The following is a 17,841-nucleotide window of genomic DNA, read 5'->3' as shown; positions in this document are numbered from 1 at the left end:
AAGCCCTGCCCTGGCCCAGCCTTTCTGGCCGATCGACCCCCTAACTGCAGCTCCTCGAATCACAGACGCTCAAAAGCAGCCATTTGTTCCAAGGCCACAGATGGTTTCCATGAAGGGTGTGTTGTTTGCATCCACTGTGATGGAAGACCCTGCAGGCCTAGAACCTTCTTTGGCTTCCAGAGGAGGATTTTCATCTCTTGGGATTGAGCCAGAGTGAAGTCCCCGGGACTTCTGAAGACAATCCCCAGACTGACACTCAGACCTGACAACATACTCACTTGTTTCTGATTTGGTCTGAGAACTGATACTCGACAGTCCCTGCTCAGTGGACTGCTGCTGTCTTATCAAAGCAGCATAGTTCTCGGGATAACTTGAGGGGGAAATGCCTCTATGTGTACATGTGTGTGTGAGTGTGTGCACATGCGTGCACACCTTCTCCCTAACCTCTGCAGTGGTGATCAACACTGGGGAGGTGGACTATCCAGGCCTTGTTAATTTTTGCTTGCATGTGTGCTAACTCGTGTCCGACTCTGTGTGACCCTATGGACTGTGGCCTGCCAGGCTCCTCTGTCTATGGGATTCTCCAGGCAAGAATACTGGAGTGGGTTGCCCTGCATCAAACCAGTGTCTCTTATGTCTCCTGCATAAGCATGTGGGTTCTTTACCACTAGAGTCTTCTGGGAAGCCCTAGTTTTTGCCTAAGAAACAGTTAAACCTGAAAGGGTATGTGAGGACCATGGCTCTCTAGTTCCTTCTCAAGCTGCCACCCACTTCTGCCCACTCTTTGTGGAAGCCCGTCAGCCCAGGCTGAAAGTAGCCATTTGGGCAACCTTGAAGCCACTTGCCTGGCCCACTGGGTCAACTGAAGTGACATTTCTCCCAATAAGAACTGGCCTGACCAGGCACAGTTAAACACACATTTGGGAGATGAGCCTTTTTAATGCCATCCCCTTAGTTTGAGTGAAAGAGAGATCATGCATTTTTCCATCTTTTGGCTAATCAGTGAGCTAGTGCCGCTCCGTCAGTCATTCCCCACTGAACACAGCTGGGAGTCCAGCGATGGGGAGTGCTTTCCGGCTCCCTCCTTCGTCTGGACTTACTCACTCTTTCTTACCAATTAATCATGGTAACAGCCACCATTTACAGAGCCCAGACTTGGTGCTACACAATTGCTACATGTCATCTCAGTCACTCTGAAGAGATAAATAATAATGTGCCTATTTTGCAGATAAAGAAACGAGAGTCAGGGAGGTTACCTAATTTCATTTAGACCGCAGAGCTAGTAAGTCATGGAAACCTGGATATGACTTTTGACCTCCAGACTCCAGAAACATTTGCCTTTTTAGGCCAAGCCACGTGGCATGTGGGATTTTAGTTCCCTGACCAGGGATGGGAACCCATGCCCACTGCATTGGGAGTGAGGTGTCTTAACCACTGGATCACCAGGGAAGTCCTACCTTTGCCCCCCACCTTTTTTTTTTTTTTAATCACATTGAGTAGAACCTCCTTCATCCAGTTCTTTGTTGGTGGTGGCAGTATTTGAGCAGGACTGGGAATGATGGTTCAGCCATCACAGTGTCTGAGATGGGAAAGGGAAGGATCCCCGTGTTCCCTCATACTGCAGGAGGACGAGCAGGATGAGGGATTTGCAAGGAGGGGATACTCACGCTTTGCTAGCACTCTTCTCAGGATTGTCTGCAACTCAAAGGCAGAAATCTCTGCGTCCTGTGGAAACACACAACCAAAGTGTCATTACTGGCTCCCTTGGAATGCATGTAGCACAGAGGAGCAGGTGTGTGACCGGTGTCCAGAGGAGCTGGGCTCCAGCGGAGCCCTGTGAGGTGCGTTAGATCTGGGATCTATGCGTGCGCATTTCTGTTTTTTAAAGATGCTAATGTTTTACTTTATTTTTAAAGCACTTAATTTTTTCTTTACTCGTTTATTTATTTTTTTGGCCTTGTGTGGCATGAGGAATCTTAGTTCCCCAACCAGGGATCGAACCAGTGCTCCGCTGCAGTCTTAACCACTGGACCACCAGGGAGGTCCCGCATGTGCATTTCTAACAAGCCCCCAGGAGATGATGCTGCCGCCCCCATATGGCACTATGAGTAGCACAGCCACAGCCCGAATTCTAGTTAGTGTTTCAGTGTACAACATTAAAACAGGCAGAGTTCATTCACCACTGCCTTGCTGTAGAGAACGTAAAGAATAAATCCTCCACTCTATCCATGTTTGTGGTCTTTAGACTCGGTTCTTTACACTATTCCTCTCACACAGCATGCCTTCCCCTCCCTTTAAAACCAAGACCTGTGGCGTTAGTTGGAACCAGCTGTCTCCAAGAACTGGCCCAGCACTTTCTCTGTGGCCTCTGATGCCAGAGCCCCTCAGGAGTGGTGTGGGTGCCTCTGTTCACGTACACATATTGTGTAACTGGGGGACAAGCCCTATTATTTGAGACCAAGGTTGACACTGTGCCTTCGTGGGGGGTGTGTGTATGTCGGTGTGTATGATTCAATTAGTGGGGAAATGGATCTCTGTGATGCTCCTTCCATTAGAAACCAGGAGGCATGCAGGAGCAGGTGGTGCCTGCTTCAGCTCTTTGATGAGGAGGCCTAGGTGAGTCGACAGCGGACACTGGCAAGAGTTAGCATCCTCCATATATGGAGGAAAATGCATTTTTTGAAGTTGTTGGAACAGGAGGCCCACTAACTTTGTAGTGGACCGAAGCCCAAGTGGCTGAGAGATTTCTTGTTAAAGAACAGGGATGTCTGGTACTCTGTTGCTTACATCCTTGAGATTAAAGACCCGCCATCTCCCCAAATGTTTTTGTGGGAATCAAGGAGAAGGGGCCAAGTTCCACGCCTCAGTCACAGTGGCAGAGAGCAAATGACACAGCCACAGGAGAGGCCCGGAGTCCTCAGGTAGTAGGAGCTCATCGAGAGCTGACCGGACAGCGGAAGGCCCTGTCGACTGATGCACAAAAATTCTAGGGAGGCCGTTAGCGAGGAATCTCAGCGGAAACCTCAGTTACATTTGCAACTCCTCTTCGCTTTTGTTCTGTTTGTCTTTTGTTTCTGCTCCCCGCTTAAATGGCAGTCTCCTTGAGGACAAAGACTGTCCCATTTTTGGTATCAAAGCAGGACACATAACAGGGACCTGGGGACCACTCACCTCTCCGGCCAGCTGGGCGAACAGTCTCCTGAATCCATCATCGATGTCATCCTCGCTGATGTCAATCTGGAAGGCGAGGGAGACCCAGGAGTGAGAGAGGGTGACCAGCAGATGTCTACTCTCCCTTCCAGGGTGGCCTCCCCTCCCTGCTCAGGAACCCTCTCTCCCTCTCTTGGGCCTGAATTCTAAGGTTACTGAGATTAAGGACAGGTGAGGAATTAATAAAAGAATTTTTTCCAGTTAAAACCCACGAGAGGAAATATGTATACTATGTGAGAGGGAATTACACTCTCATTTCTCACATAGACATCTTCTCTGACATTCCACTAAAATGGACTTTCATGATCTAATTAACGAGCGCTCAGAAACATAAAGACTAGCTGGCAAGTTCTGGAAGGACACTGACCACATCGAGAGCACAGATATGAGGCTGTTGGAAATCGTTCTGTCTCTCACTGTGACGAGTGTGGAGCCTCGGCAGCTGAGAGTAACAGAATCACGGAGCCCCGGCGGGCATCGGGACGGCCGAAGAGTGCTCCTTCCTCTGTGTGGTCCCCTTCCTCCACCTGGGCCAAGTCTGCAAGGCCTGAGCTGTAGCCCTCAAAGCCCTCAGGCCTTACCCCGAATCACAACTCTGGGGACTCTAGGGACCCTGAGAAATCTTGTGCAGCACTTTTGTTTAATCAGTGAGAAAACTGAGGTCCAGAAAGGGGAGTGACAAGACCGCCCGCTGCTCAGAGCAGCTGGGGTCCCATCCTCCGTGGCACCCACGCCTGTGGGCTACGCCTGGGGCGCCGCCCAGGCCCCACGTGGCAGCCAGAACCGGTGCAGGAGGGGCCCTCAGACTCCCAGGCCAGGGCTGCACCCCAGCTTCAAGCTGTGCTCCTGAAGTCCCAGGGGCCTCGGAAACCCCTGGGGTTATTTTCTGCTCCTCTCCTCTTGGGCTGTGTGGGACACAGGCATGGAATTCGAACAGTTACAGTACCTCGTCAATGTTGGCCTCGATTTCATCGTCGACAACTCTAGAAGCAGAAGGAAGGCGGGTGTTACTGCAGAGGGAGTGGGCAGAAATCCCTGCTAAAATGGAACTGGCATATTATACCCAGCATGGGGTGGGCACAGGGGGTTTCTCTGCATCCCAAGTTTCTGTGACAACACATCCCGTAATTTCAGCAGAAATTAAAGCAGAAACGATCTAAAAAAGTGTCATCACCAAAAAAACTTGGAGCATCAGAATGTTTTTGGTCCCTAGTTTTTGGTCTTTATCAAAGAACACAGGCTTCCCATGTACTATGGCGGTGGTGCTCTGGCCTGGAGAACAGTTTTTAGGTTCCCTTGGAAACACTCTTTGCCCTCGTGAACACACCGAGAATCAGCATACCCTGCTGCCTAGGGCGGGAGGAGGCAGGCAGCCGGGGAGGCCTGGGGGAGATTTCAAATGAGGCTCGGGCACTGGCTGGTTTATCCCACACCTGTGTGAAGGGCTGGGTCCTTCTGCTCTACAGTGAGGCAAGTTAAGCCCAGGAGGGTCTCCCTCCGGCCCCTGGGATCTCAAACTAGACCACCAAGAGTCCCGTCTACCGTGCTGATGCCTCACAGAAGGATGCACTCGGAGACTTCTTGGTGCTGACAGTTAGAATCAGGATTAATATCCTGGGACAAGAAGGTGGACACCTTTGAGGGATGGCGTGTCCCCTTGGGGGAGGGAGCTCCCCAAGAGATGGCAGAGTTGGTGGCGGGGCAGGAGGTGGTTGAGGTTTCCCCGGGAGGGGACTGAGGTTGACATAGGACCGTGTCATTCCAATGCACTGTGTCACGTCCCCATTTCCTTGTCAGTGGGGACCACAGGCTAAATACCAGTCCAGCCCCGAGGATCCTAGGAGCTGAGAGCAAGGCCCTGCCCCACGGCGAGCTTAAGCAGAGGAAGGGAGCCTGTCAGAGGCAGGAAAGCTACAGCCATGGCAGTGATGTTACCCGTTCGAAGCTCTGACACTTTCCCTCACTTTAACAACACCCCAGTTTTCTCAAGAGGAACTCCTTCTCTGCCGTGCACTGTCTTGGAGCCTGGGCCATCATCCTTGGCCCCCCTGCCTGCTGCCCTCCCCTTCTAGGCAGCTTCTAGAGCCCATCCAACGGAGACACTCTACTGAGTCTCTTGACCTTGAGCATGTGACTCAGGTCAGAGGGGACACGGCAGCCACCACACCCCCTGCTTCCCACACCCTGGTCCTCGGGAGCATCTGAGGTCCCTGCACTTTTCTATCCCGTTGTCCAGCCTCCCGTAGGTTCTAGAGAGTTCCATGGCCTTCCAGTAATCTCCATCTGCTTAAGTTACCCCACGCTGATTACATCGCATGCAGTCAAGGGCCGAGCTGAACAGACACAGTTGGGCAGCAGCCAGAGAAGCAGAAGCCACTAGAATTGAGGCTGTACTGACAGTGGCTTCAGCTAAAAAGGATCCTGGACAGCTGGGCTCCAGTGAGGAAGGGGGAACGCCTTGAGACCTAGTGACTGCCGAGGGGAGACTGACTCACACCCTTGGCTCTGCCAGGCCGGCGGACTGGGGACACAAGGATCCCACCAGCACTGCCCTAGTTGGTGGACATTCGGAGACACGGCTGTAAAGTCAGGCTCTGCGACTGGCTCTGCCACCACCCCTTTCTAACCCCAAAGATCCTGAGTGGCTATTTTCTTTGCTGACGTGATGACAGCGCTAGAGTTCTTCAATAGCTCGCCCCTGAAGCCGGCAGGTGTTATAGAAAAAGAAACTGACGTTCAGAGGAGTGAGGTTGCTCCAGGCAGGCCAGGAACAAGGGGCGCAGAGGAGGAGGGCTGAACGACCTACTGGTAGTCGGCTTTCTTCTCGGAAAAGACCCGGATGCAGAAGTCGCCGTCCTTGTTGGGCTCGAAGGTGGAGGGCACCACGATGTACTCCCCGGGGGGCAGCTTGAAGCGGTTGAGCACCTCCCGCAGGTTGATGAAGGTGTCCGACCGCTCCCGCGCTCTGGTTGTCAGGAAGAATTTTTTGCTGAGGTGGATGTTGGTCTGTCCAGTCAACTGGTGAAGAAAGAGGAGCATGTGGGAGTGGATGGAGGGAAGGGCTCCAAGCACTGCCCTCTCCACTCCTTGGGGTAAGAGGATCACAGCCATAAGGCTGGAGCGTTACAGATAAAAAGCAAACCTTTCAGCCCAAACAGCAGCTCAGAGACACACGTAAGAGGGGACCCACATTCACCCACTGTCTGCAGACACCCTATCTCTTCGCTCAGACAGAGGTCCTCAGCCTTGCTGCAATGACTCGGGGATATCAGAGTCCCCGTGGCTGGGATCCGCTCGGTTCTGTGTGGTGTAGACACACTGACACAAGCAGACAGGTGAGGAGGGGTCCCAGCTCCCAAACCCGGGGTGTCAGTCTGTCCACAGCATCCGCAAAGACCCAGGACGCTACCAGCTGCTCTGCCTCGTTTGTGTTGACTTGAATAACCAACCATGGCCTTTAAAGACACACACCGCAACTGTGCATCTCACCAGCTCAGTGAAGCCTGACTGTGGGCCTGTTAAGTGCTCTCACGTATCTCAATGCATCCCAACAATCTGGTAAGGTGGATGGTTGGTCAGTTTTACTGACGAAGAAACTGACGTTCAGATAGGGCAAGTAAATTGTCCAAGGTCACACAGCCTGCAGGTGGCAGAGCTGGGAACGGGGTCCAGGTCTCTTGCTATGTCCCCCCATCTCCTTATAATACCACTTGTAGGGCTCATCATTTCTCTTTAGGCCAGTTTTTTTGTTTTGGTCATGCCATGAGGCAGGTGGGATCTTAGTTCCCTGACCAGGGATTGAACTTGCGCCCCCTACACTGGCAGTGCAGAGTTCTAACCACTGGACAGCCAGGGAAGTCCCTCTAGCCTATTTTAGGAGCACTACAGGACTCTTGAGAAGAGTCTCCTGCAGTTCCAGGACCAACGAACCTCCACCCAGGACTAAATGTGTCTGACTCTGCGGGCCTCAGGGAGAAAGTACGTTCCATGGGGACTGTCCCGGACCCCTCCCCATGTGCTTAGACCGTGAGACCTAGGACCTGAGCAACCTCACCAGGGCTCAGGGGGCGGGGGTGGGCATTCACTCTTCATAGACATGAGCCCCTGCCCAGACTTCACGAGACCCCAGAGCCAGCAGTCTAAGCCTTTTCCTTGTTGGTGAACCTGAGCCCCAAGGATGGGGGCTGTCGCGTGCCAGACGTACCTCCTCTGGAACCTGCAAATAAAGGAAAGCATGTGTAATTCAGACTCTGGAAGAGCTCCATAAAGAAATGTCCCCACTGAGATGGTCTCCTTTGTGACTCTACTTCTTCTGTAGCCTTAGCAAGAATAACTAAGTCATCAAAATAAGTATTTTCCAAGGAACTCAAAGCATTCTCACATTTTAAAAAAAATTCTTAGGACTTAGCAATAATGAGGATGAGCGCTTAGCACCATTCCTAACTTACAGAGCATGAAACCAAGGCTTGGAGCTGTGAAGTGGCTGTCTACAGTTACCAGCTGCCTGCAGCAAAGCCTACACCCCTCCTTCCCCCAGGGAAAACAGAGCTGAGCTGCTTGAAGAAGCAGCAGGATGTGCTCTGGCCTGGAGCCAGCAGGTGTCAGTTCTAGGATCCTATTGGCCACCTCCATCTGTATTTCCTCAAGTAAGTCTCTTTCCTTCTCTGGCCTCAGTTTCCTTATCTCTAAAATGGGATCAAATGACCCCCCAGGTCCTTCTCAGCTCTCGCAGCCCATGGCTAGATTTCCTGGCCTGTGAGTGGTGGGGGTAGGGTGGGCTGGGTGTCACAATTCAGTCTGCATTTTTCTGGCAGTTATTCTGTCCCAGCTCTGAAGTTCTCAGCTCCTACTTCAGAGACTGAGGAGCTTGGAATTGTGTGCATTTTTAGCAAAGATGATGTTTGCCCAACTCCACCTGTTCGTGCGTGAGAAGGTAGATCACTGCCCTGATGAGTGAAGTGAGCAGAGAGCCTTCTCTCTGACACTGTGCCTGACTCCCACGTGCTGTGCTGGGAGCCTGGCTCTTGAGGGATGGTGGGAACCCTAATTTGCAATATTTCCTAATTTCTACAGTGTAAATACTGCCCACTCCTTGCCAAGGTCATTTTTGGGCTGCCAAAGTGACTTCACTGAAGGGTGGGGCCAGGGAGAGTGGGCCAGCTCCAGCACATCATCAGGGCCCCCCACCACACCGATGTGCACCCCACTTCAGCAGCTCTGAAGTCCTCCTTTCACCCCTCTTCTCCCACTGCTCACCCCAGGCTGGGAGAAACTCTTCTCTGTGCTGTAGAAAGGAGTGGGGAGGGGACCCAGTAGTGGCAATGACATGGCTGCTCTCTGACTGTGGCTGAGCTGGGCTTTGGTTTACTTTGCAAAGTTCCAGAGGAAAGGACATGGGGGCAGTCACCATGCCTGTGTGGGGGCCGGGCTCCACCTGCGGAGCCCTGGTTGGAGCCTAAGGCCAACTAACTGCTCCCCTGCCCAGCGCTCTGCCATAAAAGCAGACACTCTGTGGACTCAGACCAGAGAGCACCTGCCGGCTCAGTTCTTGCCCTCACGCTGGTGCCCCGTGTGGTTCCATATGCTCTGTCCTCAGTTCACATCTGTTCGATTTTCTGGAGGTTGACGACCAACCAGAGTGCCAGGCCTGGGGATGTGAGAAGGGCCACAGAGGCTATTTGATACCATGGGACCTCCGGAAGCTGGCTGCAGGGAAAGGGGGGCCTCCAGCGACACAGACCAACTGCACGGACCTCCCTGCATGACTTCTCCTAAGACTGGCCTGGACCCTGGCTTTGGTTTTCTTTGGCCAAGCTTCTGGTTTGGAGCCCCCTCCCCAGGTCTGCTTCTGGGGTTGGCAGAGGTTAAGAGCCGAGAAGGAAGGGAAGGCGGAGCCCCGCCCCCGTGGATGCCCCGCCCCCGTGGATGCCCCGCCCTGCGGACACCCCGCCCCCATACCTCATAGATGCCGAAGCCAATGGTGTGCATGTCCTCGCCCATCTTCCTCTGCCGCCGCCGGTGCTTCTGGATGAGGCCCACCAGGAAGGTGCAGCCGCTCTCCCCGTCCTCCTGGTCCTCGTCCTCTTCCTCCAGCTTGATCAGGTACTGAGGATTCATCCAGAACGTGTCTGCAGACAGAGAGGGGCGGGGTCAGTCACCCAACACACAACACACGGGTGGGGGAGATGGACGAGGAACCAGAGACCAGGACTGGAGGGGGGCGTGCATTTCTCACCCTGGAACAGGGTGGTCAGAGCTGAGGCCCAGATCTCCTTTGGATCAGCTATGACATCCCCTACTTTTTCCTCCCCTCACCAGGCTCTAACTCGGGGGTCAGAGATGGCTCGGACGGCATGGCTAGGGAGACTTGGGGACTAGCTCTGCAGCCCCCTCAATGAACTAAGGACCAGGAACATCAGTGCACAATCTCAGCCTCTTGTTCTGTGTCCCTGTCCTCCTGGGCCTGTGTCCTTGCCCACTCCCATGGTGCTGGAAGGAGCTGAGATTCATTCATTTTAAGGATAATTAATATGATTGCCTCCCCTACCTTGATGGGATAATACTTGGATTCTGGAAATAAAGGCATCATCTAGTATGTGTTAGTCACTCAGTCGTGTCTGACTCTTTGCGACCCCATGGACTATAGGTTGCCAGACTCCTCTGTCCATGGGATTCTCTAGACAAGAATACTGGAGAGGGTTGCCATTGCCCTCTCCAAACATCTAGTATAGGGCTTGGCAAACTATGGCTCTATGAGCTGCTAGATGCCTGTTTTTACAAATAAAGTTTTATTAGCACACAGCCACATCCATTCATTAAGTATGGCTGCCTTTGGGCTACAGCAACAGTTGATAGTTACCATAGAGACTGGGTGGTCCACAGAGCCAGGTATCAACTATCTGTCCCCCAAGAGAGAGTTTACCAACCCCTGAAATAAGGGGTGGAAGATAGTCTTGTCTGAGGCAGAGGACAGTCTCCTAGAACCTCTGGAACTTGCTTGGTGGCTGCACACATGAGGTGAAGGATTAAAAGCACCAGAGCTACAGGCACCAGCTAGTCCCAGTCTGACTACTTGTTCTGTGGCCCGAGCATGCCACTCAGAGCCTCGGTTTCTTCATCTGTAACAGAGAATCCATATATGACCATGACTTGCCACTGCAGTGCTTAAAGGCTGACTTCACAGCCAGACTGCTTGGGTTCTTAACCCTAGGCACAGTCAAGGCTCTGTGGCCCTTGGGCAAGACATTTAATTTCACCAAGTCCCCTCATCTTAAGGATGGAGATGATAATAAAGTGCCTGCCCCAGAAGTCTTCTGTGAAGACTAGCACCCAATGTGTCTTCCACAATCGGCAGATGTCATCGTGATGAGACAGTTTCTGAGGTAGAGAGGGCAGGGGAGGACTGGGTCATCGAAGCAGAAGAGTCAAGGGAATCAACAAAGGATGAACCACTAGAGGAATCCTCACTGCCACCTCCTCTGAGCAGGGCCCCATCAGCACTGGCTGAGTGAATTGGGCACAAAAGTGTTGCCAGGCAACAACCAGGGCCTGGATGTGCAGAGACCCAGTGGGTGAGAACCTCTGCTGGGCTAAGCTGCTTGGGCTTTGGGTGGATAAAGTAGCCCATGGGCATGAAGTGGGGTTAGTGCTACCTCAGTGTGAGGTCATGGCATCAGGGAATCTAGGGCCTGGAGAGGAATCACAGACTCAGCACGTCTTGGGTTCTGCCCAGGCAGGTAGAAAGGTGAGTACAGAAGGGAAGGGGCTGAGGAGACCGAGAGGGTGTTGAGATGGAGACTCAGGAAGGAGAGACAGAGGGCCCCAGTGGTAGGAGCAGCCAGGCTGGGGTGCAGCACCCCAGGGTAAGGTTGAGGGGGGCTCACTCGGGTAGTTCCTGCAGCCGCCCGCGGTGGAGCCCCGCCTCCAGTTCCCATCCATCTTGGTGAGCTTCCACTTCTTGTAGCTGTCACTGGTGAGTGTGTCAGGGGTCAGGTTGCAGATTTCCAGGCGGGAATAGTGTCTCAGGAAGTCGTTGAAAGACATCCTGCAAAAGCAAGGACTCATGACCCAGGCTGCCAGAGGATGTACTGGCAAGCCTGGACCTTCCACCCAAGGCCAGACTAGGACGCAGTCAGGGCAGCCAGTGGACAGCATATCAGGGCCGCATGGCCACTAGGTCAGCCATCAGACAGCGCCGGTTCCGGTCCTGGTGCTGCCACCTTCCAGCTGGTAATCTTGAACAAGTTACCTAAGCCTCTCTGAAACTCAGAACTCTCATCTGTAGAAACGGGGGTGTCAAAGGAGACACGAGTATCAAATGAGACAAAATATGGACACTCAGTTGGTAAGGTGCCAGGACTGTACAGATGTGGGTGATCTCAGAGCAGCACAGACACAGATGCCCAGGCCCATCCCTGTTCTCCCAGGGACCTGTTTCTTGAGGCCTTGGGAAGATTCTCTAGGAACTTGTTAGGAGTGAAGTCATCTTTCCCCTCTTTTTCTCATGTTCTCAGGACCTGAACACTCCTGCAGGAATTCATAGCCTTCTCTGCTCAGCTGCTCAGCTTTGAAACCCAATTGTTGAGATGGATAAATTGAAGAGGTTCAGGAACTTTTTTGTTCAAGGTCTTACAGTGAATTTAAAACAACAAAACCCTGATCCCACACTCCTGTGCCCTCCACACAATAATCTCACTCAATTTTGAGTAAAGATCAGTCACCTTTTTTCTTAAAGCCCAAGAATCTTACCAGAATTCCCCATCCTCATGCTGTCTAGTCAGCGTTTCCCTCACCTCGGGGTCGACTGTGTTCCAGTTTGGGCAGCTGGAAAACCAAGCGATGGGACAGACATTAGAAACTAGTGTGGAGCAATGACTTCTCCCCAAGTTGCTCCAAATTTGAGGACCAGGGACACGTTCTCTCATCTGAGGGCCCAGACCCCAGTAAGGAAGGGAAGTGACACCCAGGTGGCTGAGAGGTGCAGGGCAGTAGGGTGAGAGGATACCTTATCCTGGAAGATGGGGGCAAGGAAGATTCCAAAGAATGAACACAGCCCATTGGATAGACAGGAAGTAGCATCAGTGACCCAAACTGAGAAGGGCTTGGCAGCTCTTTTAAGGGGTGACTAGAAATCCAATCGGAGAAGGCAATAGCACCCCACTCCAGTACTTTTGCCTAGAAAATCCCATGGACGGAGGAGCCTGCTAGGCTGCAGTCCATGGGGTCGCTAGAGTCGGACATGACTGAGCGACTTCGCTTTTATTTTTCACTTTCATTCATTGGAGAAGGAAATGGCAACCCACTCCAGTGTTCTTGCCTGGAGAATCCCAGGGACAGCGGAGCCTGGTGGGCTGCCATCTATGGGGTCGCACAGAGTCAGACACAACTGAAGCGACTTAGCAGCAGCAGCAGCAGAAATCCAATGGAGGGGGGAGGGGGTGCTCATCTTGGCCTCTGCAGCTGACCTGCGGGCCCTGGCGGGTGTCTCTCTGCCAAAGCAGAGGCTGCCTGGGAATTGGCCAGGGAAAAGGTGGAATTGTAGCTGCTGGGCTGTGGAGGAGGACGGGGAGATAGGAGCAGAGGAAGACCAGGAGAGGGGCTCATGGGAGATTTCACCCTAGAGCTGAAGGTTGAACAGGCCAACCAAGAACCCTGGACATCAACAGAGGACTTCTATTGGCACAACGTTTACATCCTTGGGATAGAACGAGTGCTTGAAGGAGGAAAGGTGTGTATTTTCTCTGAAGATCCAATAGCAGAGTGACTTTGAGCCAGCGAAGGGGTGGACCATGAGCTGATGAAAGGATGAGCATCCCGGGAGCTTGGGCCTTGAAAGGCAGCCAGGTGGCTGGAGTGTTGTGGTTAAGAGTCCTGAGGGGCCACCAGCCCCATGGGTCCCACTCGGGGTGGGGGAACCCTGTGCTCTGGGACTTTATTCTCAGCACAGCCGCCGTGCGTGCTCTCCTTAGCTCCCCTCCCAGAGCTTCCTGGCCGGACGCCCCCCACCCAGACCCCCACCACCCTCCTCACTTGTCATTCCACTGCCCGGTCCACTCCACCTCTCCCCAGGGATTCCGGATGCGGATCAGCTTCTGCAGGCTTCCTCTGCTTTCCACCTGAAGGATGGGTGGGTGAAGAAGAGGAGGGAGATGCTGAGTTCAAGCCAGGCCTGGAGGTTCTCCGGCCCAAAGCCCCTTTCTCCATGAGGCAGGGATGGGAGCCATGTTACAAGGGGGATCACAAAAGGGAGAAGGGTTTGACCCCTAGACTCTTGCTGCTGCTCAGCTTGTGGCAGCTCCTGGGTCTAACCCTCAGAAGACCAGGGCTCTTCAACCTCGGTTGTGAGCCGGAGGCACAAACGCCCTTGTTCTGGGCTCTGCACTGGCACGTCACCTGTGAACCTCCGTTCAGCTGACTATAATAGGATGTATTTTTGTCACAGGAGCTCCGTCAAATGAACACTGGTGATGACAAGCAAAATGGTACATGGATCTTGACTAAACCTTGGACTGGGGGCATTGAGGAGGCTATAAAAGACATTTTGGAGCAACTGGGGAAATGTTTATATGCACTATTTATTGCATCACATTATTGAATTAATGTTTATTTCTTCAGCATGAAAACAGTACTGGGATTATGTAAGACAGTGTCCCTGTGGGCAGGAGATAAATACTGAAATGTCAGGAGCGAGTGAAGTGTTGTGACATTTGCGATTTCCTTCCAAATGGCTCAGAAAGCAAGTGCACACTAAGCGATGAAACAGCTGTGGAAAATCTTAACCATTGTTGAATCCAGGGAAATAGCATTTGAATGTTTACTGTATGATTCTTTCAGCTTTTCTGTAGACTTGAGATTTTTCAAAATACAAAGATGTGGGGAGTTGGATAAAACAAAGATTCAAGGTTAAAAACAAAAAACCGCACTGGGTATGTCAGACGACCTAGGATCTAGTCTTCATTCAGTGATTAGAAGATGGCTATCTAACAACATTTATAGTAATGATACGGAGAAGGCAATGGCACCCCACTCCAGTACTTTGCCTGGAAAATCCCATGGATGGAGGAGCCTGATAGGCTGCAGTCCATGGGGTCGCTACGAGTCGGACTCGACTGAAGCGACTCAGCAGCAGCAGCAGCAGCAGCATGGTAACGATAATAACAGCCAAGTCAAGGAGAGCGATTTGTTTATACACAACTTGTCAGGAAGTCTGAGCGCTTTACACGTATTAACTCGTTTGATTCACCTCAACAACCTTACAACGGGTATCACTGTATTATTGTTTCTAATTCAACTTTGAGGAAACTGGGGAGTAGAAGAGAGTTTAAACACTTGCCCAGGCCAACAGCGTGCAAGGGGCAGAGTCAGATTTGAACACTAACTGGGGCACTAATGCTTTTGTGAGATCAAATGTGAAAGCACTTTAAAGAGGCTGGAACACGACACTGTCGTGTTCTCTTTAGCTGGTCTGGAGGAGGGAGGCGATTCTGGAACTTGATGGCACTGCGCCTGGCCCCACTCGCGGCCAGCAGAGGGCAGCGCGCGGCCGGCAGGCGCTGGGGAGGGCCACCCGTCGCAAGCCCTGAACTTCAGCAACTCGGGGCTGCTGGGAAAGGACCGGGAACGCGGGGCCCCACCCTCGGCAAGCAGGCAAAAATGTGCTTCTGCCATCGAGTGAGGGAGAGAAAGATCCCCAGGAATGCTTGCCGGGCGTTACCTCCTCGGCGCCGGTCACCGAGTACGCGTGCCCCTTCACCAGCTTCTGGAACGTGATGGCCTCCGAGTCCGCAGCGCTGGTGATCTGCAAACGCGGGAGAATCAGTCCGGCCTCCACATCCCGCCTTCTCCCTCCTTCCCTCCCTCGCTCGGGTCCTACCGCAGGGCGGGGGGCCTGGGTAGTGGGTGAGAGAGCCGCCCCACTCCCTCCCAGAGCCCTCCCGCCGTTATTTACAACCAGAGGAGAGGCTGCAAGCAGCCCTCGGGGGGCGCCGCACCTGCACTCGTGTGTGTGCCCCGCGCAGTCACAAATTCCCGCAGGAAAAGGGCACGCCGTGCAGAGGGGGCTCAGGGCACACACCTGTGCGGCCCAAATGCGCTGGGTCTCCGGAAACCGCGCGGATCGCCCTGCCCCGCCCCGCTGCAGGGTTTACACGAGGGCAGTCCTCCGTTTCTGCCTGACTTCAGAATTGGAGTCTGGCCAGTCCAGGTTCAATGCACGATACTGGATGCTTGGGGCTAGTGCACTGGGACGACCCAGAGGGATGGTATGGGGAGGGAGGAGGGAGAAGGGTTCAGGATGGGGAACATATGTATACCTGTGGTGGATTCATTTTGATATTTGGCAAAACTAATACAATTTTGTAAAGTTTAAAAAAAAAAAAAAAAGGCTTCCCCAGGGATCCCATTCCCCATCTGTTGTGATGGAGGTGGTTATTTTTGTCTGAGTCAATGAGAAGGGCTGCTAGTAGAAAGGGTCTATGCCTGGACATGGTCTGCAGAGAAGGTTTGCAAATCTCCGCCTAGAGTCGCACACAGACTTGGACCCCCCAGAGCCAGGCTTCTTATGCCTGATCCCAGAGCAACCAGCTCCTCCTGGTTAGGACAGGGCTGGGCCGCTGGGCACAGGCTCCTTGCTGACAGGATGTTGCACCCACCTCCCTTCCCCTGGCAAGGTGTGCCAGCAAGGCTTGCATGAGGAGATGGTTCCTCCCTGTGCCTCCTAAAGTATTCCTACAGATCTGCTAACCCTGCACCAGTTTGGGTGAGGCTGCTGGGCTCTGGGCATAGGCCCTGCAGGTGGGCTGAAGGTGAATGGGATGGTGCTGCCCTTGGGCCCAGCAGAGGGCAGGGGACTCTCACAGAAGCTGTGATCTGGGTGGTGAGTCACAGGAGGCTGAGGGTTGTACGTGGGCTGGAGAGAGAACAGCTGGAGGCTGGAGTCACCATTTGGGCAACAGTTGTACCCCCAGCCAGCCTGACTGTTGCCTAGCCACTCCTGGGCGGACAAAAGATGGGCTAGTCGTTCGGGGAGTAAGGGCAGTGGGACTTTTCAGTCACCGTGGAAGCTCACTTCCACTAGAGCAGATTGGGATGTGGCTAGGGAGGGAGGCCTGGACTTACATCGATGGAGCAGCCCAGGAGAGAGCCTTTCTGCAGAGCCTTCTGGATGATCCTGAACAGGTTGGGAGGGGCCTTCCTCAACTCATACCACTCAGCGATGCCTCCAGTGAAGTCCTCGAAGCCCTCGGTGGTGGCGCCCCCCGAAAGTGCTTCATAACACCCATTGATCCTGCGGGAAGGGGAGAGACACTGTGGCCTCCGGAGTTGAAACTTCCGCTTCTCAAAGTGTCCCGCCCAACTCAGGCCTCTTGTTGGATGCTCCAGGGACCCTCTGCTCAGTCTCTCCTTGGTTTGTCTCCAGATCAAGTTGCCCATGAGGGCCGGTGACTGTCCCTGTGGTTACTTTTTTGGAAAAGTCTCACAGAACCTTACAGCTGGAAGGACCTGGATGTTTATCTGGCCAACCTCCTGTATTGATTCTCTCTGCATCCTGGCAGGAAAGGGGTCTGCTAAATGGGCTGTTTGGCGGTTATAGCTTAAAAGGGGACAGCAGTTCATTAATGAAAGTAGGTTCCCTGAGCATCCTCGGCACTGTCTTAGGAGGTGCTGGTTGCTCCTGATGGTGCCCTGGTCACAACGTTGCTGCCCTGTGGCTTCCCTAACTCTACTGCTTGTGTGTAGACTTAGCAGCAATTCAGGCCCCAGCTTCTCACAGCTGGTGTCTGACTCCTGGCCCTCCTCCCTGGCAGGGGCTGGAGGGAACAGAAATCCTCCTGATGCCTGAGAGCTGCTCACTTTCCTAGAGGGAGCCCAGGCAGCAGGGCCAGGACCGGGCACACTCTGGAGGGGGCTGGACAGATGGGGGTAGCGGGTGGGATCCTGCTGGGAACAGGCAGTGCTGAGCACTGGACAAGGCAGCTTGTGGGGGATGCAGCTTGGGAGGGCCGGGGAAAACCTTTTCTAATCAGTGTATTATGTATTCTGGGCAAATTTCCATAATTTTCATACCTCTGCAATGGATCGTTTTGCCCATTTGGCAAAAAAATCCTTGATGCATTTAGCTGACAAAAATGTAACACGACCTGCCAAGGAAGTAGAAGTCCTCAAGGCCGGCACGATCAGTGCCGTGCGTGTTCCTGTGCATTTGGTGAAAAATGGCAATAGCCACGTGCATTATCTCCTCGAATTTCGAGCCCAGTTTTGTCCAGAGTAGTCCTTCTGTAGTATAGGACTTTTTTTTTTTCAAAATCGTCCTTGAATAGTTTCTGTCTTTTCCAGAATGCAGGGCAGCTGGGGGCAGGCTGGCGGGGGCAGGGTGCAGGCACTTACTTGGCGTAGGCCTTCTCCAGCAGCGCACTCCAGAACTCGCTGCCCTCTGCCGAGTGCACGAAGAGCAGCTCCCCGTCCTTGGTGGGCAGCCTGTCGTCCACCACCACCTCCACCCACTCGCCATACTGCCAGAACTGCGGGGCAGGGAGAGAGAGGGCTGGCCTGGAGAGGGAGCTCGTGGCAGGTGGCAGCCTGGGGTCCTTCCCACCCCACGAGCCTCAGCTGCACCTGGTTCTTCCCATAGGA

The 17,841-nt window shown here is 53.3% G+C and overlaps 1 protein-coding gene across 1 annotated transcript in view; it reads right to left on the bottom strand.

The window, feature by feature from the left end:
• CAPN2 (calpain 2) overlaps window positions 1–17,841 on the bottom strand; it is a 58,401-nt gene that overhangs the window by 8,219 nt on the left and 32,341 nt on the right. The window contains exons 4-15 of the mRNA XM_061382311.1: window positions 17,596–17,729; window positions 16,327–16,495; window positions 14,924–15,007; window positions 13,240–13,325; window positions 11,959–12,033; window positions 11,094–11,254; window positions 9,169–9,338; window positions 7,415–7,426; window positions 6,017–6,228; window positions 4,157–4,193; window positions 3,172–3,237; window positions 1,668–1,725 (exon numbers count right to left, since the gene is read on the bottom strand). Coding sequence (XP_061238295.1) covers window positions 1,668–1,725; window positions 3,172–3,237; window positions 4,157–4,193; window positions 6,017–6,228; window positions 7,415–7,426; window positions 9,169–9,338; window positions 11,094–11,254; window positions 11,959–12,033; window positions 13,240–13,325; window positions 14,924–15,007; window positions 16,327–16,495; window positions 17,596–17,729 — 1,264 coding nt within the window. The remainder of the gene's footprint in view (window positions 1–1,667; window positions 1,726–3,171; window positions 3,238–4,156; window positions 4,194–6,016; window positions 6,229–7,414; window positions 7,427–9,168; window positions 9,339–11,093; window positions 11,255–11,958; window positions 12,034–13,239; window positions 13,326–14,923; window positions 15,008–16,326; window positions 16,496–17,595; window positions 17,730–17,841) is intronic.

Source organism: Bos javanicus, chromosome 16, assembly GCF_032452875.1.
Source record: "Bos javanicus breed banteng chromosome 16, ARS-OSU_banteng_1.0, whole genome shotgun sequence".
In the NCBI taxonomy this organism is placed as follows: Eukaryota; Metazoa; Chordata; class Mammalia; order Artiodactyla; family Bovidae; genus Bos; species Bos javanicus.
Note: the sequence above shows the minus strand (reverse complement) of the source record. Positions and strands in the feature narration are given on the sequence as shown.